General features: G+C 28.8%; 2 protein-coding genes across 4 annotated transcripts; one reads left to right on the plus strand and one right to left on the minus strand.

Moving 5' to 3' along the window:
* Positions 1–592: 592 nt before the first annotated feature.
* LOC126265733 (uncharacterized) lies at positions 593–2,609 on the plus strand. Of its 2 annotated transcripts, none has more exons than XM_049968193.1 (4): positions 593–776; positions 1,080–1,427; positions 1,479–1,649; positions 2,404–2,609. In XM_049968193.1, exons 1-4 carry the CDS (start codon positions 654–656, stop codon positions 2,410–2,412), a joined length of 651 nt encoding a protein of 216 aa, XP_049824150.1. In that variant the 5' UTR covers positions 593–653; the 3' UTR covers positions 2,413–2,609. The 2 variants fall into 2 exon arrangements, with proteins under 2 accessions (XP_049824150.1, XP_049824149.1); XM_049968192.1 differs by lacking the exon at positions 2,404–2,609 and adding an exon at positions 2,043–2,195.
* A 4,207-nt stretch (positions 2,610–6,816) lies between these two features.
* On the minus strand, positions 6,817–8,444 carry LOC126265731 (protein insensitive-like). Of its 2 annotated transcripts, XM_049968190.1 has the most exons (2): positions 7,212–8,444; positions 7,074–7,156 (listed from the first exon to the last, which is right to left on the minus strand). In XM_049968190.1, the coding sequence occupies exons 1-2, from the start codon at positions 7,672–7,674 to the stop codon at positions 7,152–7,154; spliced, it is 468 nt and encodes a 155-aa protein (XP_049824147.1). In that variant the 5' UTR covers positions 7,675–8,444; the 3' UTR covers positions 7,074–7,151. The 2 variants fall into 2 exon arrangements, with proteins under 2 accessions (XP_049824146.1, XP_049824147.1); XM_049968189.1 differs by having other exon boundaries at positions 6,817–8,444.
* Positions 8,445–25,143: the final 16,699 nt, after the last annotated feature.

Here is a 25,143-nt window from a genome sequence, read left to right on the forward strand (position 1 = left end):
CATTTACCAGTAATTTTATAATTGGATATTATTTTCCACACTTTAGATATAAATTAAATGCTTATTCTTAATTTATTGGCCAAATATAAACAGTAATATAATAAATGCAATAACGCTTCTATTGTATAAATATATTGTTAATTTTTAACTTTTACTTATTCTGTAACTATATAATTATTTCAAATAGTTTGATTAAATATATTCAGTATTTGAAATATGCACATGTATTCACTACAGTTGTTTTAAATAATTTAGAATTTGATGAACAATTTGAACGGTGAACAATATTGATATTAACAACAAAGCATAGTTAATTAACTCAATTGTGTTTGAAATCAATGTCATAGTAATTTTCTCATATGTATACCACTCTTAAATAGCTAAATTTCCCAGAAATCATCAATGATAATAAAATGGAGTAATATGTATACGTTTTATAATTGTTTCATATAAAGAAAGGCGTTTTTTTATCTATTTAAGGATTTAACAATATTTTCTTTACATACTTATGTGTACACATGAAAATAACTATACTTTTTTATCATTATCAAATTTGACAATTTGATTTTTGTCAATTGATAAACATTAGTAATTTAATTAGAGGTCAAAATAAATTTACTAAATATTTGGAGGTTATTAATCACTGTTCAGACATGAGCGAAATTAAATACACAATTGGAGTGTTGTGTAAATTACTGAATTTACTATTTCACGATTTAAATTTGTCAGTTGAACATTTTCGTATGGCCAAAGAGAACAAAAACAATAAAATTCTGGTACGTATTAGTATGAGGTATCAATTTAGAGGCGGACAATAAAAACAGTAATCTGTATGCTTACACAATGCTTCTGCTTAAACCCAATTTATATATTATGAATTATTCCAAATTTGTTCAAAATTGTTGCCATAAAAGACATAAAATTTGCAGTAGACGACATATATTATTATTTAACTACTAAATATTTATATGCTGAGTTCCTGTAACTATTTATTTGGATTTTAGACATATTGCAATTTTGGACAATTTTGTAAAAATTTGTTTAACAATTCAAAAACGTCACAGAAATAAGTTTTTCAGATGGAAACTTTAGGAAAATTATTACGAAACTTAAAATACGAGAAAATTGACTTTGGTGATTTCCCAAAGTCCCTGAAATTTGGTAGCAGAAAGATGCTCTTCTTAATTGCCTTTATAATTGCAAAGCCATCATTGGACCAATTATTTTTTGATAAATTGAAAACGTCACCTTTCGATGAAAACTATGATTTCTTAAAAGTAGAAAACCGGAAGCATGCTAATATTTTTAATTTTGTTAATGAGGAGGAACGAAATTATGACTTAATGCTGTGGATTAAAGGGAAGTTGGAGCAAAATTTGATGCAAATTCAAGAATATAAAAAGCAAAATAAAACAATTATAAAAAAAGTATGAAATAAAATTATTTGATCGCATTTATTTCAAATTTTTATTTTTTAGTTACATGTAAATAGTTCTGACAATTCAGATAATTTATCTGTAAACAAAATTTTGGCATTATCAAACAAGTTTTTATGCAAACAGTTCATGGAAGAGACGAACGAATTGATGGATATTTTGGAAAATTTGTTAATCTGGAAACGGAAGGAACATGTGTTTTGGAAATGGATGGTAAGAAACTTTTTATTACAATCAAATACAGTGTTACTTAAGACGTTCTCTATTGACAATGTTTCAAATGAGGTTAGTACATTGAAAATTAAATTTGGAGGTCTCATAAATTACGAACTTTTATTACTAGGTATTATTTTTAATATGTATTAAACTTGAAATTCAAACTATAAAGTTCAATTAACATCCTGAATATCATTAATATTCAGTATGTACAATTTAAAATATTAATGCTGTTGAAAATGGATATTAAAAAAAGTAAATTTTATTTTACACTTAACTGATAATTTGATAATTTTTCATCAAATTTAATTTTCTTTTTACTTAAACATTTTCGAGAGAGAAGACAGAATGTCGTGTGCCGCCCTTTATAATAAAAATTCTTTTTTTTAGAAAGGAATTTTATAAGAAAATCGTTAAATTACTTCTAACTTAAATATAATTATTGGCCACGGATTTGTAGCAACATTGTACATATGAACAAATTATATTTATATGGTTATTCAATTATATAAGTTGTTTCAAATAAAAAAATCATCAAAAATATTTGATATTCGAATTTATCTATACTAACCGGAAATTGGAAATAAAACTGTGTTTTATAATCAATAGGAATTGATATTAGATGTGATATTGATTCAAATTTCATATTTTACTTCGACTAAAAATTGATCTAATATATCTTAATTTTTAACAATTTTATTAATAGTTTATTTGTTTTTATAACATTTTTAACCCGTGGTAAAATTTTCAGGCACAGTGAGATCTTCTACTTAATAGTTAAATTAGAAATAATACCGAATTGTTGTCTGAGGAAAAGAACATTATTCTAGATTACTGTCAAACCTATTTCTTAAATATAATTCTTCTAATATTTCTGAAGATTGTAGAGCACTTACTGTAAAGATAAGAACAACTAAATAGATTAAAAGTCCTGAGACAGTGTAAATAAAAGTTTAAAACGGGCTTTTTGATATTTATGCCAATATCAATCACCACTCTAATTTATCAATTTTCTAAAATGATTAAAATGTATTGAGGATTATTTCTAAACGAATGAATTGTTTCCACTTCTTGGGTTGATAAAGCTAAGCTTGTAATTTTGAAAACATTAACAAAATGTTCAGTAATTGTTGTCTAGCATGGATTACTTCTATATTGCTTCTGAGATTCAGATTCCGACAATACTCTCCGAGAGAGAAGTTCATCTTAAGGAACAGTTTTCAACTAAGCTTAATCAGTTAGTTCAGATGTTTTAGAAGAACTGTATAATCTGATTTGCTTTAATCGTATGATTGTGGCTGTTGTAATATTAACGAAATGGTTGTTTCTTAAATATACGATTGCAATTCAAATTTATTGATTTCAAGGGATGTTTAATTTCATGGGTTTTTAAAAACCTTTCAAAATAAAGAAAACTGAAATGTGACAGACAATTATTATTTCGGCTTAGCATTTTAGATTGATTTTATAAGCAACATAAGTTAAACACATGTGTTACTTTTTAGGATTTTGACCATTTGTCGCACAGCGGGTTCATTTTACATAAATTCAAAGAATTTGTTTAGAAAATATGTAGTCAATAATATTAATTTTGTACAATACATTCAAATAATTATACAATTCTTTCTGTTACGTTAGATAATGAACTGAATTACCAAATTATTATTAGTTTATTGTATTATATGTATAAATATAATACAACATAATAATTATTATGTTTTAAATTTAATTGAATATGTGTTAATATATTCACATTAAGTTTTAGAATAATTATTTATGTATTTAAATGTTAATTAAGTTACATCAGTTTAGAGCAGAAATAAAATTAGTTTAGTAAAAATGTTGTTACTTTACTAATTCTTGACACACATTTTTGATGCAGAAACTTAAGAGTTTTGTTGTGTTGTATACCCATTTTGTGAAGTTCGAACGTAGATCAAATTGTTTTCTCTTTTGCTCCATTCATTTCTTAAATGTAGACTGAAGATGATTCAGTTTCATCATTTCCTCGAAGTATCTTTCAATTCAAGGTCAATTAAGAAATGTATTATTGTCCATATATATAATTTTTTAGCAGTAAATTTTCACATAATTAGCAATAAAGAAGTTCAACAGTTTTTGTGGACTACTGTATAGTTTTTAAAGAATATGTTATGTTAAGATTTTATTTGCTCAAAAACGTATGAAATAATAATAGGCACTTGAGACTCGTCTAATGATGAGTCTGTTTCGGAATCAGAACATTTTACTGATGAAAGTGACTCAGATTGGCAACCAATCGAGGAAGTTACCCCTAAAAGGAGAAGATTACACATAAATGCTCATCTATATAGTAGTGATGAAGAAGAAGTTGCGCCAATCATTAAAAGAAAGAAAATGAGACCAATTAGTCGGTCCCTCTCACCCGACTACGTGGTGATTGGGTCAGGTGGTAACAAAGTGCCAAGGGATGCGTACGAGAAGATTAATTGGAAAAATTATAGGTTAGCCACGAGGAAATTAATGAACTTGCTGTTCACTAAGAAAACGATGGCTACCTCTTCGTTGACGGGGAAAAAGAGTCCGGCTTTTCTGCACAAAAAGTGTAAGCCGCAGTTGAACCCAATAATTGTGGGGGACATTGTGGAATGTATTGAGAAGAACTGTGAGGTGGACCGTCAACGAATCCGCAACGTTTTCACCACCAAATGTGCGGATGTATTGTAAATAATGTACATAATGTAAATAAATAATTTATATAATTTCGAATTATATGTTTTTTATTAACAATTTAACAGAAATTTGTGCAAAGAAGAAGTTTGGTCATTATCGGACCGTATTAAAATTATTTCTCCCTTTCCAAGAATTTTTATTAAGTGGAAGGATACAGAATTAGCAGTTCTAAAAAACAGGAAGAATAATAAATTATGTAATATTACTATATTACAATAGTCTGCCAAAAAAAAAATAATTTTGGAAAGAGAAGAAGATAAACTATATTCATATACTGAAGAAATTGACAATCAAATTTTAAAAATTGAGCAAATCCAGAAGGCTCTATGCATTTTAAATAAGTAACCGTTACAATTTTAAAAATATTTATTATTTTAACTATAAACAGGCCTCAATTAATCTTTTCTGATATGCTAGTCATGAATTTACGTCTCAGCCTTAAAAATTAAGGGGTGGAAAACATTACATATTATTATTATTATATATTGTCTCATAAAGAATGGCATTGATGTTATTAATTAAAAATACACTTTAAAAAGCCAATGAAACTTCTAATTTGGTACCATATGTCAAAATACAAAAAATACCTTATACATGTGAGTCTAAACAAGGACATTATTTCGGATTTGAATGTATGGGGAGTACCACACATACGTCGTTGACAAGCCAGAACCCAACAATAAATATTCCACCCAAATAATGAGCATTAATATTTTGCAAAATGTTATATTGTGATCAAATGTCATTTATATAAATTTGCGTATTTATTCTCCATATGGACCCGTTTAATTGAAACAAAGTTTAATATTTTACACAATATATCAAGTTGATACCTCAATTCAATTAATTAATTATTTTAAATATTTATTTATTATTAGATTTTATTTATAATAAATATAAAAAGTAAATAATTAATATGCTAAATAAAGTGCCTATTATTATTTCATACGTTTTTGAGCAAATAAAATCTTGCATTCTTAAGTAACATATTCTTTAAAAACTATACAGTAGTCCACAAAAACTGTTGAACCCCTTTATTGCTAATTATGTGAAAATTTACTGCTAAAAATGATATATATGGACTATAATACATTTCTTAATTGACTTTGAATTGAAAGATACTTCGAGGAATTGATGAAACTGAATCAGCTTCACTCTAAATTTAAGAAATGAGTGGAGTAAAAGAGAAAGCAATTTGATCTTTGTTCGAATTTCACAAAATGGGTATACAATACAACAAAGCTCTTAAGTTTCTGTATCAAAAATGTGTGTCAAGAATTAGTAAAGTAACAACATTGTTACCAAACTGATTTTATTTCTGCTCTATATAATTTTACATTTAATTAAATTTTATAATATGCTGTGTAGTCCACAAAAACTGTTAAACTTTTTTATTACTAATTATGTGAAAATTTACTGCAAAAAATGATATATATGGACAATAATACATTTCTTAATTGACTTTGAATTGAAAGATACTTCGAGGAAATGATGAAACTGAATCAGCTTCACTCTACATTTAAGGAATGAATGTAGTAAAAGAGAAAGCAATTTGATCTTAGTTCGAACTTCACAAAATGGGCATACAGCACAACAAAGATCTCAAGTTTCTGGATCAAAAATGTGTGTCAAGAATTAGTAAAGTAACAACATTGTTACAAAACTGATTTTATTTCTGCTCTATATAATTTTACATGTAATTAAATTTTATAATATACTGTGTAGTCCACAAAAACTGTTAAACTTTTTTATTACTAATTATGTGAAAATATACTGCTAAAAAATGATATGTATGGACAATAATACATTTCTTAATTGACTTTGAATTGAAAGATACTTCGAGGAATTGATGAAACTGAATCAGCTTCACTCTAAATTTAAGAAATGAGTGGAGTAAAAGAGGAAGCAATTTGATCTTTGTTCGAATTTCACAAAATGGGTATACAATACAACAAAGCTCTTAAGTTTCTGGATCAAAAATGTATGTCAAGAATTAGGAAAGTAACAACATTGTTACCAAACTGATTTTATTTCTGCTCTAAACTGATGTAACTTAATTAACATTTAAATACATAAATAATTATTCTAAAACTTAATGTGAATATATTAACACATATTCAATTAAATTTAAAACATAATAATTATTATGTTGTATTATATGTATACATATAATACAACAATTATAATACAATAATTTGGTAATTCAGTTCATTATCTAACGTAACAGAAAGAATTGTATAATTATTTGAATGTATTGTACAAAATTAATATTATTGACTACATATTTTCTAAACAAATTCTTTGAATTTATGTAAAATGAAGCCGCTGTGCGACAAATGGTCAAAATCCTAAAAAGTAACACATGTGTTTAACTTATGTTAAGGGAGAAATAATTTTAATACGGTCCGATAATGACCGAACTTCTTCTTTGCACAAATTTCTGTTAAATTGTTAATAAAAAACATATAATTCGATATTATATAAATTATTTATTTACATTATGTACATTATTTACAATATGTTAAAATGTCTCCTATTTACCCTTATCATTTTGTAGCCTTCTTAATATCTTGTTCTCATCCGCACATTTGGTGGTAAAAACGTTGCGGATTCGTTGACGGTCCACCTCACAGTTCTTCTCAATACATTCCACAATGTCCCCCACAATTATTGGGTTCAACTGCGGCTTACACTTTTTGTGCAGAAAAGCCGGACTCTTTTTCCCCGTCAACGAAGAGGTAGCCATCGTTTTCTTAGTGAACAGCAAGTTCATTAATTTCCTCGTGGCTAACCTATAATTTTTCCAATTAATCTTCTCGTACGCATCCCTTGGCACTTTGTTACCACCTGACCCAATCACCACGTAGTCCGGTGATTGGGACCGACTAATTGGTGTTATTTTCTTTCTTTTAATGATTGGCGCAACTTCTTCTTCATCACTACTATATACATGAGGATTTAGTTGAAATCTTCTCCTTTTAGGGGTAACTTCCTCGATTGGTTGCCAATCTAAGTCACTTTCATCAGTAAAATGTTCTGATTCCGAAACAGACTCATCATTAGACGAGTCTGTGTGGTTGGTCTCTTCTTCATCAGAAAAACCTGTTTCTGGTGATTGATTATTGGTCAATTCATTTGACTGATGATCATTAGTAGCTTCAGCATTTTCGGAACTATTGGAATCTTCTTCTGGATTATAATCTCTTAATGCCACTTCACATAACACTAAAAGAAGATAATTGTATGGACGTTTAGGTGTTGTCATTTCGTATTCGTTCTCTGTTTGTGTTTGTTCTTTTTCGTTTTTCATTTTGGCTAAGTGTTTCGTACTTTCGACTGACTGACAGTATTGAGATATTGTAAAAGTAGTAATAGTGAATGATTTAATATAGTCCTACATAATTACCTGTAACTAATCTTCCTTATTGTAAGAAATATCAAAATAAATAGCTATAAAATTAATATCAGTTGAAAAACCTATATTTATAGCACCTAGTCTAGTATAAAGACCATTTATTTATTATTTCCCTGAAAGACAAAATTACAGATATAATGAAATGTAATTTTTTCAGAATATTATGGTAGTTTGTATTTTAAAAATGTTGAAAAGTTACTTCTAACATATATGTTACATCTTAAAATAATTGTACTGATTTAATTAGGCTAATTATGTAAATTAAATTTATCGATAAATTAAGGAAATTTTTGCTATTGTATCTCACGAGCAAGTTTGGGTGATTATTAATTTATATTAAATTTAGCCCGTAAGAAATATCTTCTAAAAATGTACTATTTACTTAAACAGAAAATTTTATTTACCAAATTATAGATGGTGTGTTAATATCTTGAATAATGCCGATGTTTCTACAATTTTTACACTTCAATATTGAGCACAAAAGTTAATTAAAGAATACTTTTCCTGTGTTTTAAATTAAAAAAAAAACTGGAGACTACATTTTAAAAATTTTGATGAATTATTTCATTAAATAAAAAATGAATAAATACTAGATAACAAAAGTATAAATAATTCCATCAGTAGATTATATAAATATGTTAAAATGTAATACAAAATGTATTCAAATAAATCACAGACACATACTTTGAATAAACTTTTATTTTCAAATTTTTTTAGTTATGATTTCTGATGACTTGATGTGTATCTAAAAACAAAATAAATTAAGAAATTTTGCCGTTTTTAACTCCAAAATATTAATTCATTTGGAAATCTTTGATAGCTTTATTACATTTTTTAAATAACTGTTACATAATGTAACTGTAGATGAAACTAAACAAGATGTTACGTTTGATTCTTCAAATTAAACACTGAAATAATTTTAGTTTATTAAAAATTTTAATTAATTTTTTATTTCATATTTTATGTTATTATTATTTTATTATTTATGTTTTTCTTGAAAAATAATATTTATATTAAAACAATATAAATTTAAATATTTTTGTCTCAAAACAACAACTTTCCAGAAAGTAATATTTTACTTCCTGCAATATTCAAATATTCAACAATAACCATGAAATTGCTATTTCCCAATCCATTCATACTGGTTAATTCCAGTGATTTATGGTATAATAACCTGATCTAAACCTGGAAAGTCCCAACGTTCCTCAGTTATCTCAGCACGTTGGTTATCAGACGTTGAGAAACATTCTCAGCAAAACCCATCTGGTATAACAGACACATTTTTGTTCATTGAGTCTTTATCTACCGACACTTGATAAGACCCAGTTTCCAGGGGGCATTAATCAGCAGTACCAGACACTATTTCTAGCGGTTTAACTATTTGTTATAGATTTCGTTTAACTTACTGTATTAGAACGGGTGTATTTAATTTTATTAGTTTAAATTGTTTTAGAGAAACATGAGTAGAAATATTAAAAGCTATAAGTGGATTAATTTTTTTTGTTATTTTTAGAAGTAGAATATTATCTTGATTAATATTCCCTGTTCTTTATTTTATTTGTTCACCTTTATTATTTAAGCTGATAACTTTATTAATTGTACTTTTAGGGATAGTTATTGGTTACGAAATATCTAAATTTATGATTTTTTATATAGATAAATATTTAAAATTGTATAATTGTTCATTATTTTATTCTTTATTATGAAATACAATGAAAATGTAATGTTTTATTAATCTATATAAAAAGAAATAAAAACAGAGTTTCACTTCTTAAGAATTAAGTTAGAAGTTTATTCTTTAATCTCTTATTTCTTCAATTGGAGATAATATCATTAACAGTGATATACCTCTACTTTGGTTTCAATTAAAAATAAGGATAATATATTATCAAACTTTTATGTCAAAACTAAATGCAATATTTGCTTCTTATTTAAGATAAATTGAAAGTAATTCAATACCTTTTAAATGCAAATTAAAAGTTATAGTTAACATATTCCTTACTTATTTGTTTATCTTTATTATTTAAGCTGATAACTTTATTAATAGTAATTTTAGGGATAATTATTGGTTACGGAATATCTAAATTTAAGATTTTATATATAAATAATAGGGTGGTGGTTTTCAAGCTTCATGAATGAGTAACTAAATTACAATAAATATTTTACATCTTGTCTTAAGAACCTTAAATTCGATGTTTTGACCAATACGTCTCTGATTATTCTACATTATAACATAAATATTTTTATAATTAACTTACCCATCTTAAGGATACAAAATTAAAACGTGGGAAAAGACAAAAGTAGTCGTAATAGTAGTGAAAGTTTAGTTTCATCAATCGCAGGTAGCTATTTTAATTATTCAAATTATTTTTATGGTGGTTAATTTATTAATATTATTAGGTGGAAGTGGATGAACACTTGTGAGTGGGGTGTAGGTGTAACCAGTGAATTTCAGAGTGGGGTATTTTCTTTAAAACCGTTTCCATTCTGAAGAGTTAGTCAGTCTACGATTTTGTATCATCCTTAAAAAATGTTGAGAATATGGCAGCTACCACAAATGCGAACCTGTTTGTGGTAAGTTTTTACTAAAAAAAGATCGTCACAGTGGTATCGGACAATGGTGGGAACGTAAAATCAGCAATAAATGATAATTTAAGTAAGAATCATCACCCGTGCATGGCCCACACTTTGAATTTATCTGTAAAAGATGGGCTAACTCAAAATGAAGAATTATGCACTATACTAGAAGTGCAGAAGCATTGTAGGGCATTTTAAGTACAGTGCACAGTGGAGAAACTAACACGGATGCAAAACAAATGGGTCTTTCTATATTAAAAATAAAGCAAGACGTCGCAACTCGTTTTAAAAACTAACAGCAGTCTTATCAAGTTTACCAAGGCTTCCTCAAATGCTTAGTGCAATTGAAGATTGCGTTCCTTTGCTGAAGGCATTTGATTTGATGACAACAACATCGTCTTAGGAAAAATATGTTACGTTATCATCAATCATACCACTTGTGCAGGGACTCCAATATTCTCTGAATAAAATTTATTGTGTTACAGAAATAGGTAACAAATTAAAGAATGACATTCTCACAATTATTTGGAGACGACTGGGCAGTTATGAACACTACAATAAACAAGTATTTGGGTCAGTAATAAAAAGCTGAGAAGTGGATAACAGAAGAACTGGGGAGAAGTTCATCTGAAGATCTCATTCCTTTTATCCAAGTTGAGGAGCCTAAAACTTCCGACACTGACACGCTGTGGAAGTACTTTGATAATAAATTATCAAACACTTCCAACAGTAAAGGCCAATTCCATGGTTAAGCAATTGTTTCATTGCCCAATGTTCGGCGGTCCTCGAATCATTCATTTTTGGGTGATGCATAAAAATTTATTACCAATTACGTCCGTTCCTTCGGAAAGAATATTTCCTAAAACAGGAATGTTAACAAATTGCATAAGGAACCGACTTAACCCTAAAAATTAATTGCGGTACTATTAGTACTATTAATATAACTGTTTCCGTGAACCCACTTAGATTTAGATATTTAAAATATATACCTATTGTTTATTAATTTATTATCATTCATTGTGTATGTGTGTGGTAAAAGTATAATAAAAACTAATGTAATAAAGATCGTTATTATTTAAGAATCCTTGACCACCCTCAGTGGGGATGACACCTGCAATTTACAGCCATGGAAATATTAAAACCAAGTATATAAACAATCCTTTCAATTAGATATTTTATGACTCAACAGAATCCCCTTCAAAGGCCTAAGAGTCGTAAAGATCATTCAAACTGTCGAAGGCACAAATACGCTGAAATAGAGAAAAGTGATTATATATACTTAATATATTGTGATGACTTTGATAATTTTAATTATTTAATTAACTTAATATTTTATTTTGTATGGACAAAAAATCATTGTAAAATTAATACATAATTCTTTTATTAAATGGACAACTAATCTTAGTTGGTATATTTATTTCATTTTATGTTTTATTATGTTACTATTATTTGTATATAATTATTATTTTTAATAAACATAATAAGATTTAGTTTTAATAATTAACACATGTTTAATTAAACACGAATTATTATGTAAATTGGTTAATCTTGGTTGGAGTTAAATAGAACATTGTTGAGTGTCTCGAACCAGCTAAGGTCCCTTTTAGCCATTTACCAACAACAATTGTAGTTATTATAAATGGTAAAAAATATTTTACTTATTTAAGAATGTAACTCTGTTTTAGTATTTAAAATTGCATATATTATATTAAAATAAAGCAAGAATCAGTCCATTAAATAATAAGACTACCCATAACTTATCGTACAATTATTAACTTGAAAATGAATTCAATGCCGAGTTACATAACTTGAAAAGATTTTGGTCCACCTGAATCCTAAAAGAGACATTCTTCTATTGTCTCTGTCATGCATGGTGTCTCCCTCTAAATTTAAACGGGTCACACGCTTTTTCTACTATATACAAATTGAAGTTGGAATCTTATCGCCCATTATTTCTGATATATCTTTCAAATTAAAAAAATAAATAGTTATATTAATCGATCAATTTCATTATTGTTAGTGGTTCACAATATTTTTTATAATTTATTGAATACTTCAGAAAATGGAAAAAACAATCAGAAGCAATTTTGTAAACATTTAGATTTATTGAAAATCCTACAAATATCTTAATAATTTTTGTATTAAGAAATTAAGTATATTTAATATATTAAAAATTTGTTCAATAGTAGTATTTATAATAGTAGACAAAAAGACACAAAAAAGTAAGATGAAATTAATATTAACATAATAAATAAATATTATAAAAAAACAAATACTAGCGACAAACTTCTTTTTATCATTTTACATGACATATTTTAAAATTGAACAAATGGTCTTTGAGGTTCCAATAATATAACTATGAACTAAACACTTTGACGCACCTTGTGTTTTTCAGAAAGTTTACGAAAGAATTTTAAAATATAAAATTAGTGCAATTTTCAGCACATTTAAAAGAAAAAATATTTGTTAATTAATTCATATTTTAGACTTTATGAAATATTTTTAGTTTAAATAAAATCTCAATAAAATAAATTTATATTTTCTTTAAATAACTTTGAAGTCGAATCGTAATCTTTTATTATATTATTATTGTTATTATTAGACCTTAGATGGAGCAGTATAAATACCTATATATTAGCATGGGAGTTTAAAAATAATAAAATCGTTATGTATGGTATATATTTTATAAAATAGTATTCATATTTTATTTTATATTACCCAAATATAAATCATTATATTACTCTTATTTAATTTCTTTCATATAATGTCTTTAATAACATTAATTATTAATTAATATTAATTAATTAATATTATTTTATAGATGTGTTTTACACATTTGTATGTACAATTATTTTACTACAAAACGAATCTAAATGATTATATTTCTTATTAGTTGACAAAATTTTATTAAGAGTTTAAGAGGAATAATTTTCTAAATTTAAAATAAATAAAATTTTAATAAATCAACACATTTTTATATTAAAAAAGCAAAATATAAAACAATAGTTATTCGATATAGTTGAACTTTATTAATCAAATGATTTCTGTCACTCAATAGCAAAGGCTATACGTGATTTGTTAATCAATATCGTACCGAGGGGTCAAAAAATTAATATGAAAATCTCCATATTAATGAATAACATATTTTTCATTATAATTGATCCTAATTATTAATATAATTTACATAAGAATTTACATTCTTTCTTCAAAATTATTATTTATTTCAAATATCAAAAATAAAATAATTATTTTCTTTAAATATTTTGCAAAAATTAACATTAAGAATGACATAAAATCGTAAACATTGTTTGATGTTATTTATAATTTAAAAATTGAGTGTCTGAAATCTTTTTATAACTATGCCCAATAATCAAAATAATGGTGTTATTTACACCATACATTATTTAATGTAATATACAAATAACTTTATTTATAAATTATCTATTTTAAAGTTTTTTAAAAATATGAAGAGTATTCACGTGTTAATAAATTTGTAGGGAATGTATTAATTCTTTTATATTTGTTTATGCCATACAGGGTAAAGACAATAAGTAAATTATGAAGAATAATTTACCAAACTAAAAAAGATAAAAATATGTTTATTTTGTACTTTATTGTTGCATGTACATAATATCACATTTAGGTGGGTCATTTTTAGAAAATAAAAAATTGTTATTATTTTTTTTAATTAGATGTACCCCTAAAATTCTAAATTAAACCCATTAGAAAGTCACTAACCAGTTAAAGGTCAGTAACCAGTTTCTTTTCGGTAAGGGATAAACAATATATTTCAATATTCCACAAATTTTAATTGACCAAAGAACAACAAAGAAGACTTTTCACACCATTATATCACTCCACATTCATATGAGATTTACATCATAAGCATTGTTAATAAAGTTAATTATTTTATTGTCTATGTTCAGACATGTGCAACTATGATTTTTTCTTGTTAAATATATATGTATATCAAATTATAATTAATAATTGTCCTTTATAGTTCTATTCAGAATTTGTTTCTATTTAGATTTTGTTTGTATGTGTGATATTGAAACACAAAACCATTGCATCTTTCAAGAGTAACTGCTTTACTTCTTAGGGGACTACTTAAATTCATAAAAACAGTCTTAGGAGATTTTTGGACTAATACCACGTGGTACTTTATATAAGGAGATCGGTCAAACAAAGTGGGAATTGTTAAGTTATGTGGATCATTGCTATGAACAATATGTATGTCTCTTCTTGAAGAAAGATGTATACAGTAGGAAAAGCATTCGACCCGTCTGAATTTAGAGAGAGACATCATGCATCACTGAGACAGTAGACTGAGTCACATAGTGGGTCAGTAACATATTATAATAACTAGTGTCACCTGAGACGTTTCTTAATTGAACTATATACACTTAGTGCTTGTGTGATCAAAAAATATAATTTTTCTTTCAATACATTCAATAATGTCGCCAAAGTCTCTATTTCGTACATTCGCAACTGACAATTTATGAGATACTGTAAAACTATATTAATCTTTAGCCTTTAAAATTGCTGTATATACTTTAGTTTATAGTGTAATAAGAGCAAGAAAACCGTTAATAAATGACTTCGTGGGAGAATTTTTAGACCACCACTTTGTTTAGATTCTCACGAATTTTTTCATATTTTTATGGGTTTTCTTAAAACTAATCTTACATTTGGTTATCGTAAAATAGTCGTAAAATACAAAATTTATTTTAAAAATTACTTATCCTAATCTAAACGTTCGTTGATTTTTTTAACACATGTGTCCTTTTCGAACCCTTATCTAGTGTCAGAGTGTGGTCGCACAGTGGGTTCGAAGTTTAAATAGTGATATTTTTATATAGAACTAATTCAGTAATTAAATTAAATTAATTAAAGGAAAATGTAATAATTTACTCCAACATGAAATTTTAGAGAATTGTAACTTTGTTCTTTTATTTTTTTTGTCTTATTTAAGTTAATGAATTGATTTTTAAAGATTGAAAAATGTTTGTAAGTACAATGGTTTTTCCTTATGTAAGCAACATCAAAATTATAGTTATATTGAAATAATGTATTGAATTGAATTATGAATTGCATAAGGTTTTTTAGACCAAGTACATGAAAGTTAGAGTAGGGACATGACAGGGAAACATGTCGATCAATTTGGCAACAATGTTGTTCAGGACTGAAAAGTATGTTTTTAACAAACAACCCTATTGGTTGGAATAAAATCTCTGTGGGGGAGATTTCAGTACTTCGGTACCACCCTTTTCTCACCCCACTTAATTCTGAAATTATAAAACCTTAAGTTTCAGTAGTTTCAGGAGATTTTATTCGAAACTTTCATTACAGTATTTTCTGTCCGTTCACGCACAGTAAATACTTGTGATTGTTTTGTGTTTTTTCTTTGTGTGGTGCATACTTACGTAAGTCCTACTGTTTATTTCACGTGTTAAAGTTTAAGTTCAAATCAAACAGCCTTTTTGCCAAATTTCGAGTAACGAAATTTATTCATTTTCAATTAAACTTTTATTTGTTCTTTATTTTTCCTTGTTATATTTGTTGTTTATAAATAGATAGTTTATTTTTTTGTTAAATCGAGTTTTATTGGTGTATTCTAAAAATACATAAACAGTAAGACAAGTAAGTATATTTGAAATTATCCGGGATCGGTACGCGAACGCGAGTTTGTGCGTGTATTTCATTCTACACAGTACCCAGCTCACCAAGAAGTACAACAGTAACAAAAGGTTAGTGACACTATAATTTAAACTATTATAGAAATGTATAGTCAGGCATGTGCAAAAATAAATATAGGATAAAATCGCTCCCTTTAACCTGATGTAACGAGTCTTTCAAAAAGACTTCAGGTACAAATCATTCGAGTAAAGTTTACCTATGTACCCGTTACATAAATTGGTGTCAGGTGTGACTCCTAAAAGTAAAAAATAAAAGTTGACACATAAATTGGTGTCAGGTGTGACTCCTAAAAGTAAAAAATAAAAATTGACACATAAATTGGTGTCAGTTGTGTTTCTTAAAAGTAAAAAATAAAAGTTGACACATAAATTGGTGTTTGCATGATTTTTTTAGTTGTGTCCGCATAACTGGTTATAGTCGTATTTTCATCTTTTGATTTCAATGGTGACGACTTAATTGTTATTGTCGATTTAAATTCGAATTTTAATTTCAGACTATACTTTGTTTCAATTTTAGTGTCATTTAACAAATAGTTGATTGTTTAATTTTTGTGAATTGAAAGTTAGAGATATTTAAACATTAATTTTGAGAGAAAGCACATAAATCGGATGAAATCTCCGGCAAAGATAAAATCACATTTTTTGTCGTTATTAATTGTTGGAAATTGTTTTTATAACTTAATATCTGGGATTGTTTAATTTAAGTATTCCTATTTTTCCGACAAATGTCATATTTTATTAGGACAATCCTTTATTTTTATTAAGTGTTAAAACATAATTTCTAACAATTGAAGTGTTTTATAATTTACGGAATTTATATGTTGGAACACATGTTTTGACTCTAGCCTAAAAATAGTTTGTACCGCAGGTAGTACGGTACGCTAAGTGTCATTGATAGATTTATGACCGACCCTTCAGGTAACACGTGTTCAAAATTTGAAAAAAAAAAAAAAAAAGTGATACTTTTACTTTTGCGGTAGTTTGTTTTGACTTGTGTTGTTAATGTAAATCATATGCGTTTAAGTCTTTGATAAAGAAATAACAAGCAATTTATAAGTTCGTAAATTATAAAGAAAAGGAGACAGATATATCAAATTGTACATTTATTTCAGGTACACACATAGCCTGGGGTTACTAAATATATATTATTCATATATATATTTTTATAACCTTAATAATTTGTTTGTTTCAGGTTGTTTAATTAATATTTTATTTCAGCGAATATTCGTATCTGATTGGGTTATATATATGTATATATATATATATATATATATATATATTGTTTTTATTGTTGTTATTGTGATATTATCTGTCGTCTGTCTCCTAACATCTTAAAAAAAAAAAAATTCAATTTTTGGCGTATTTACATGTACTAGCGTTTTTTTTTTCATTGCGTAAAGTCATTAGTAAAAAATCTAGCGAAAATCTACCAAAGTAACAATTTCTGAAGCAAAGAGGATTGATTTTCCATTGTACTCTCTTTTTCAACTTAGATAAGTTGAAGGAGATAAGTGAGCAAAGCGAGTTCCTGTTGTAGATCTTGAACAGCTTGAATATCTTCTAGTTTCGTTTGTTTCATTTAAAAAAAAAAAAAAAATGGCTACAGATAGAAACTCAATTCACTATCATGAAGATCCCAATACATCCATAAATTCCGATGATAATCCTCCTCACAGTTCAACTCATTTAAATCCTAGAACAGAACCAAATGCAGATACAACAGCTGCTATTGAATCATTAAATGTATTTGTTTCGAAATTAAATATAGGTACTAATTTAGCCTACATTGAAGACTTCAATGGAGAAGGCAATTACAAACTTTTCATTAATAATATTCGACTATTTGGCGAAGAAAACAGCTGGACTCAAAGACAAATGGTAGCGGTAGCCGAGTTAAAATTAAAAGGCATCGCGAAAGAATACTATCATATGATTGATGCATATCAAAGACCAAAATCACTGTCTGAAATGAGTGATTGGTTAGGCAGCATTTTCCCAAGAAAAGTGGGTTTTGCACAAGCAAAGGCAAATTTACGCAAATGTAAAAGAAAAGCTGGGGAATCTCTAGGCGCTTTTGCCTATAGATTAAAAATATTAGCTGAAGATATTAATTCAAACACTGAGATTCAAGAATTCGCCTATTACAAAAAAGCACTAATTGCAGAACAATTTTTAGACGGAATAGAGACTAAAATAGCAAATCAAGTTCGAGCTGAAGGAATATTATTAAACATTGATCAAGCACTCAAAATTGCATGTGAAAAAGAAGAAATAATGAGTAGATTCGAAAAAGAACAAGAGAATGATGATTATGAAGATAATATGTCTAGAACAAGAATAATATCAGAACAAAATAGTAGTCGAGGCATAAATGTTAATCATAATTATAACAATAATAAAAAAGTTAATTTTATTGATCAAAATCCGAGACTTCATCAATCTCCACATCAGTATTCGAATAACCAATATTCAAATAATAAATATTCACATAATCAACATTCGCACAATCAACATTCATATAATCAGCATCCACCCAATAACTTTAATACAATGCAATATGAAAATAATCAACATCAAGATTTTTCCCATAAACGTCCTGCTAATCGATTTGATGTATGCTATAATTGTGGTGAAAAAGGTCATTATAGTCGAGATTGTCCATTAAAGTGTTGTAAAAAGTGTAATAGCACCAGACAAAAGACTCAAAATTGCAATTTTTTAAGGAAAGGCCACAATCGAAGAACAAGAAGATAGAAACTAATAACACAATTTTAAAATTAAACCCAGAAAATGCTAAATATATAACTTTATTCCTTAATGATAAACCTTCTAGTTGGTTAATTGATACAGGTGCTTGCGTTAGTTTAGTAAAAATTAATTTCTTAAAAACTTTTCACCATAAAATAGAAAAAGATAGTTCAATTATTACAGATATTTCTGGTCAAAAGTTAAATAAATTGGGAAAAACTACCCTTAGTTTGAGATTTGATTTAAAGTGTAAATATTCTGAAATTAGTCATACTTTTATAATTTGTGATAAGAATTTAAAGTTTCCAACAAATGGATTACTCGGAATGGATTTTATTGAAAAGTTCAAGCCTGTTCTGGATTTTGAGAGGAATTTGTTTGGTTTGCATGAGTACAAAAGACACCTGCAGGAAGCGTCACGGTTATGCCGGGAAGTTACAGTCAATTGTAACTTAGCAGAAGACTATCTGCTCAATGAACGTTCAGTGTCTTTGTTTCTTGACGGGGAGAAGATCAAGCAAAAATCTTCTCTCATTAGAAAGTCTTCTGAAGTGCCACACAGTAAAAATCTGGTTTTCAATAGCCCAAAAGAATCTAACAATATCAGGTTTAATAATAGTTTTTCTCTTCGAGACTCTCATGTTGGTAAAGATTTGGCCGATCTTGATTCCTGTACATTTGGTATTAGCTCCAAACACCCGAATGTGGTGAGATTATCTGAAGACTTGGTTATTCCAGCATTTCATGGTTGCGATATTAGTGTTAAGGCTGATGCCCGGGTCGTAAGTACCTGGCACTATGATTTGTGAACCGCTCAATCATCTTTCAACAGGCGTTGTTTTTGTTGATTCAATAGTTCAAATACCAGAAAAAACAAACAGTAAAAATAGTTCTATTGTTGTTAGATTTCTTAATGTTTCTCCAATACCTCAGACAATTAAAAGACATACCCCAATAACAAACTTGGCACTTCCGGGTAATTTTGTACGCTCTCTCTTTAAAGGTAGAGAGTTTGGTAGGACTACGCCTTCTAGTGATAAGGGTAGTAATTTTGGTGCTCCTTGGGAATATAAGGAAAGAAAAGTAAATGCTTCGCGCGGAGTTCCTGTTCGATGGGTACAGGATTTGACAGGTTGCCCGCAGGTGGTCGGAAAGTCAGTGGAGATAGATTCTTTGTTGAACCAATTTTTGGAATGAAATTTCGATATCTTTGCTTCAAGAACGGATGGTGTGAGCCTGGCAGCCGAAGTTAGACACGAAATTGTTACTGAGACGGATAAACCCATAACGAAGGCACCCTACAGAGTTCCAATGGCAAAGAGAAAGATTTTAGAGGAGCATATAGAGGACATGCTTAAAGATGGAATTATTAAGCCGAGTACAAGTCCGTGGAGCGTGCCTGTAGTGTTGGTAGAGAAGAAATCTGAAACCGGAGAGACAAAATATAGATTTTCGAGCGTTAAATGCTGTAACGAAAAGAAACTACTTTCCTATTCCGAATATCCACGATACTATTGACTCATTAGGAGGAGCTGAATTGTTCTCCAAATTGGATATGAAGTCAGGATATTGGCAGATAGAAGTACATCCAAGAGATAAGGAAAAGACAGCTTTTTCTGTTCCTTGGGGTCATTATGAATGTAATAGAATGCCATTTGGATTAGTTAATGCACCATCAACATGGCAAAGATTAATGTATTCTGTTCTGACTGGATTACATGGAACCCATTGTTTTGTATATCTCGATGATATAATTGTATTCTCCAAAAACAACATAAAAGAGCAAATTGGAAAATTGCAGCTTGTTTTCGACAGACTACGAGAAGCAGGATTGACATTAAATAGGAACAAATGTGAATTTTTGAAAACAGAAATTAAGTACAGTCAGCGTCAGATCTGCAGTTACACCTCGAATTCAAAATCGCTTGCGGTGCATTGTCGGCCGGCCCCCACCACATACTCCCTGCACACTCCGTGTGTTTTTGATAACTGATTAAAAAACAATTAGTCGACGTTGCACTGCCGAAAGGAAAAGATGCCTCGCAATATTCCTGATGAAACGCGAATGCGAATTATATTTTTACACGAACAAGGGATTAATAATACAGAGATATGTCGTCAGCTCAATGTATCTGTAAGAAAAATTGTGAAAACGTTGGGGAAAAGCATGAATTATTAATTTTGTTTATTTTATTTCTTAGTGAACTTATTATGTAGCGGAGGAAGTGTGCCACTACATGTAGTTCAGGGTTATACTACTTGTTTACTCGATACTTTTTTACTTCCAATATTAAAATTTCTCTCTTGTTTTAAAATCCATTATAAATGAGTTCATTTTATCTAATTGTCTAACAGTTAAACATGTTAATTGGTCATCAATCTCTCAAAATTATAAATATTTTTAATATATTTACACATTTTAAAATACAATGATGATTTATTATCATGAAATTTTTGATTAATATCTTTTTAAAATTCGTGAAAGATTAATGTATCCTGTTCGGAAAAATAAACTTAAAACCTTGTTATTTTATTAAATTTAAAATTCTAATTAACCCTAATAACTACTATTTTCGTATCTATAGTTGTTTGGGTTTATTGGTCGACGTTTGTTGGAATGGTTAGCATCTTCAAAGGTCTGATTTGGTTCATGTCACTTTGAGATCTGATTGACAACTAAGTGACAACTTAGAGAATTGATGTTCTAGAAATTTCGTTATGTTCCTTGGCCGTACTTACTTGCTTAGCGATTTTGGTGTTTTTGAGCAGTAGTGCCCATATTTTACCCAGCTTCAATGCTTCTTTTCTGTTGAAGTTGTTTCCGTGTTTATGGATTTCAATTGCTTCCCTAATCATTACCTTGCGATTAAAATTAATATTTATAATATGAATTTTTAGGCGGTGTTTAAACTTTTAAACAATAGTGGATATTTGAGTTATTTATTACATTAATTTATTCATAATATATTTTGTTCAAATAGACATTTAATACTAATATTTAGTTTTGTTAAATACATTCTTATTTTTGAATTTGTTTACTTTAATTATACATTTAACTTTTAATACGAATACGATATGGTAAAAACTTTCGTATGATAGAGTATAATTCTTAATTACCAACATATTATATGATAATTGAGTAAAATACGTTTTAGAATAAATATATTAGAATTAGAACAACAATTATTATACGAATTAAGCAATAAGAACTGTAACTATAAAAAAGTTGTATACATTATTATTCGATTCAAAATATATAACGTGAACAAGCAATTTTCTTAATTTGTCAAATATTAATGATGCGAATCTGTCGCAATAACACATCTAAAAACATTTATTTACTGTGTCGCAATTGAACACTCGCACAGTTTTTACTACTATCCCCTCCACTCTCACACACTCGTCGCAAGCGAATATAGCCTTCAAGGTGCAACTGCAGATCTGACGCCGACCGTATCTTGGTCACATAATAACTAGTGCTGGATTTAAACCAGATTCAGAAAAAATTAATTGTGTTAAAAATTTTCCGGTACCGAAAAATGTCACTGAAATAAAATCATTTTTGGGATTGGCAGGGTATTATAGACGATTCATTAATAATTTAGCAGCCACAGCACTTCCATTAACTTCATTAACAAAGAAGGAAATTAAATTCAACTGGACTCAACAACATCAAGAGTCTTTTGAATCTTTAAAGAATTGTTTAATTAAGAAACCGATACTACAGTATCCGGATCTTAAGAAGAAATTTATTTTATTGACAGACGCGTCAACTTTTGCATTGGGAGCTATTTTATGTCAAATGCATGATGGAAAAGAACTTCCAATTGCATATGCTTCTAAACAAATGTCGAGGGCGGAATGTAATTATTCAACAACCGAGAGAGAATGTTTAGCATTACTTTGGGGAATAAAATATTTCAGAACATATTTATATGGAACAAAATTTGTAGTTTATTGTGATCATCAACCCCTCAAATGGCTGATGTCTGTGAAAGATCTGAGCAATAGATTAATGCGGTGGTCATTAGCATTGTCTGAGTATAACTTCACAATTGAATACAGACCAGGGAAAAAACATTTAAATGTAGACGCACTGTCAAGGATAAGAGTACTTCGTAATATAAATACTAAAGAAATTTGGGAACCAGTATGGGATAGAAAACGGATTAAACAATATCAACTTGAAGATCCTAATTTAAAATCAATTTTCCAGAAGATCAGGAAAAATCAAGAAAAAGATTTTTATTACGATATTGATGGAGTACTATACAAAAGAAATGAAAACAATCATCAATAATGATACCATCCATACTGAACATTTATCATGACTTACCTATTTCAGGACATGTTGGAATAGATAAGACAATTGACAGGATAAGAAAAAAGGTTTATTGGCCACAAATGATAAAAGATATCAATGCGTATGTGAATGCATGTGTACCGTGTGCTAAAAGAAAAACTTCGTCACATTTGAAACCTACAATTTTGCAAAAATTTAGTATTCCATCTAGACCGTTCTACAGAATAGCAATGGATGTTGTGGGACCTTTGCCTACTACATTTAAAGGTAACAAATACATTCTTACTATTCAGGACGCGTTGACGAAATATGTTGAAGCTTTTCCAATGTCTGATCAGAAAGCAGACACAGTAGCAAGAACCTTTGTGACGGGTGTTATTCTAAGACATGGAACACCTAGACAATTACTTACCGACTTAGGTGCCAATTTTACTTCAAAACTATTTGAAAAAGTCTGTGAAGTTTTACAAATTAAACATCTCAAAACGACGGCATATCGACCACAATGCAATGGAGCTCTAGAAAGATTTCATAGGACACTGAAGGATTTACTTTCTCATTACATCAGAGATGATCAGAAAGATTGGGATGATTGGTTGCCATTTGCCCTTGCCTCTTATAGTTCCATGACACACACTGCCACAGGGGAAAGTCCATTTTATTTGTTATTTGGACGGGATATGGATTACCCGTACGATGAAATATTCAAACCTCTGCGAGTGAGGTATGATTACGATGACAACTATGTTTCAGAGTTTCTAGCTAGAATGAAAGTCGCGCACAGAAATGCCATGGAGAATATTAGTAAGAGTACACAATATGTTAAAAAGCAGTAGAACATACATTTAAAGTTGGCGATAGAGTATATGTGTATGATCCTTCAGATAAGGAAGGATTAAATAGAAAACTAATGAAAAGATGGAAAGGACCTTACAGGATCACGGATCTTAAGGATGTTGCGGCTCATATTCAAGAAATACATGGAAGAAAACAGACAAAGTGCATGTGAATCGACTGAAGTTATGCCTAGCAAGTGAAGATAAGATAGATCAACTGGCTAATATTACAAAGAAGACCAAGAAAAGAAATAAATCGGATGATTTTTTCCTTTTAAAAAGTACTCATTCAATAAATCATCCTAACATCAAAAGTGGTTGTCAGTCATCTGATTCTTGTCTCAAATCTCATTCTTGTAAGGTTTCTCGCAGTTCATCAATTACTGAAACCATGCGTAACTCGAAAACAACTACATCTAGTTGGGCATGAAAACTGCATAAAGGCCCATCGTTTCCGGACACTGGACTTAAGCGGGATTGGAGCAGGAGTTTTGTCACAACTGCTGTTAAACGGAACAACTGAAGTATGTCACACTTCGAGGAAGTTTGAATTTAAGAGGTGAATGCCACGGAGAAAATTTCACAATTCAAGGAACTACTTACAAGGATGTTGTGGTATCAGCAGCTGTTTCCATTACCTTAAATGATTATAGCACAACGGTTGATGTAGACAGAAATGAAGTACATTTAAAAACCGGAACTATTTGCCCTTTTATTGATGAATACTGTTTCGATGATGTTGAAGGAGAAGCCGCATATAAGAACATACCAGAAAATGTATGCAGTAGCTATGGCGTTGATGTACTTTATGAAGGTAATGCTACTCTTCTCACTGTAACGCAGAATCCAATCGACCAGTATATCATTGTAAATACCCAACATCGTGTATTTGCACTAAAGCTGCTGAAGAAGCAAGATTTGTGTTCCGAAATGGCATGGCAGACAGAGGATAATCGAGTTTTGGTTCTATTTGGAGATGATAATCGTGAGTTTTACTATAAACCATCGGAAAACTTAAGCAGAAACATAGACATGTTATTACAATATCTCAGTAAAATGCTATGCTTGGAACTAGCATTTTTAAAAAGCAATTCTGAGTTAGTCTATGAAAGCATAATCCAGAGGTGCCGTCTCAGGGAAAAGGTACTTAAAAATAGGATTACCCTTGCATTACAAACACCTCATGCAGTGGGTAATTTGATTA

Source organism: Aethina tumida, chromosome 5 (genome assembly GCF_024364675.1).
Source record: "Aethina tumida isolate Nest 87 chromosome 5, icAetTumi1.1, whole genome shotgun sequence".
Taxonomy (NCBI): domain Eukaryota; kingdom Metazoa; phylum Arthropoda; class Insecta; order Coleoptera; family Nitidulidae; genus Aethina; species Aethina tumida.

Excerpts from the sequence above, each read along its gene's own strand:
- LOC126265733 (XM_049968192.1), top strand. The coding sequence starts at position 654 with ATGAGCGAAATTAAATACACAATTGGAGTGTTGTGTAAATTACTGAAT. Across the intron at positions 777-1,079 it reads ACAAAAACAATAAAATTCTG|ATGGAAACTTTAGGAAAATT; the intron begins GTACGTATTAGT and ends TAAGTTTTTCAG. Across the intron at positions 1,428-1,478 it reads ATAAAACAATTATAAAAAAA|TTACATGTAAATAGTTCTGA; the intron begins GTATGAAATAAA and ends TTTATTTTTTAG.
- LOC126265731 (XM_049968189.1), bottom strand. The coding sequence starts at position 7,674 with ATGAAAAACGAAAAAGAACAAACACAAACAGAGAACGAATACGAAATG.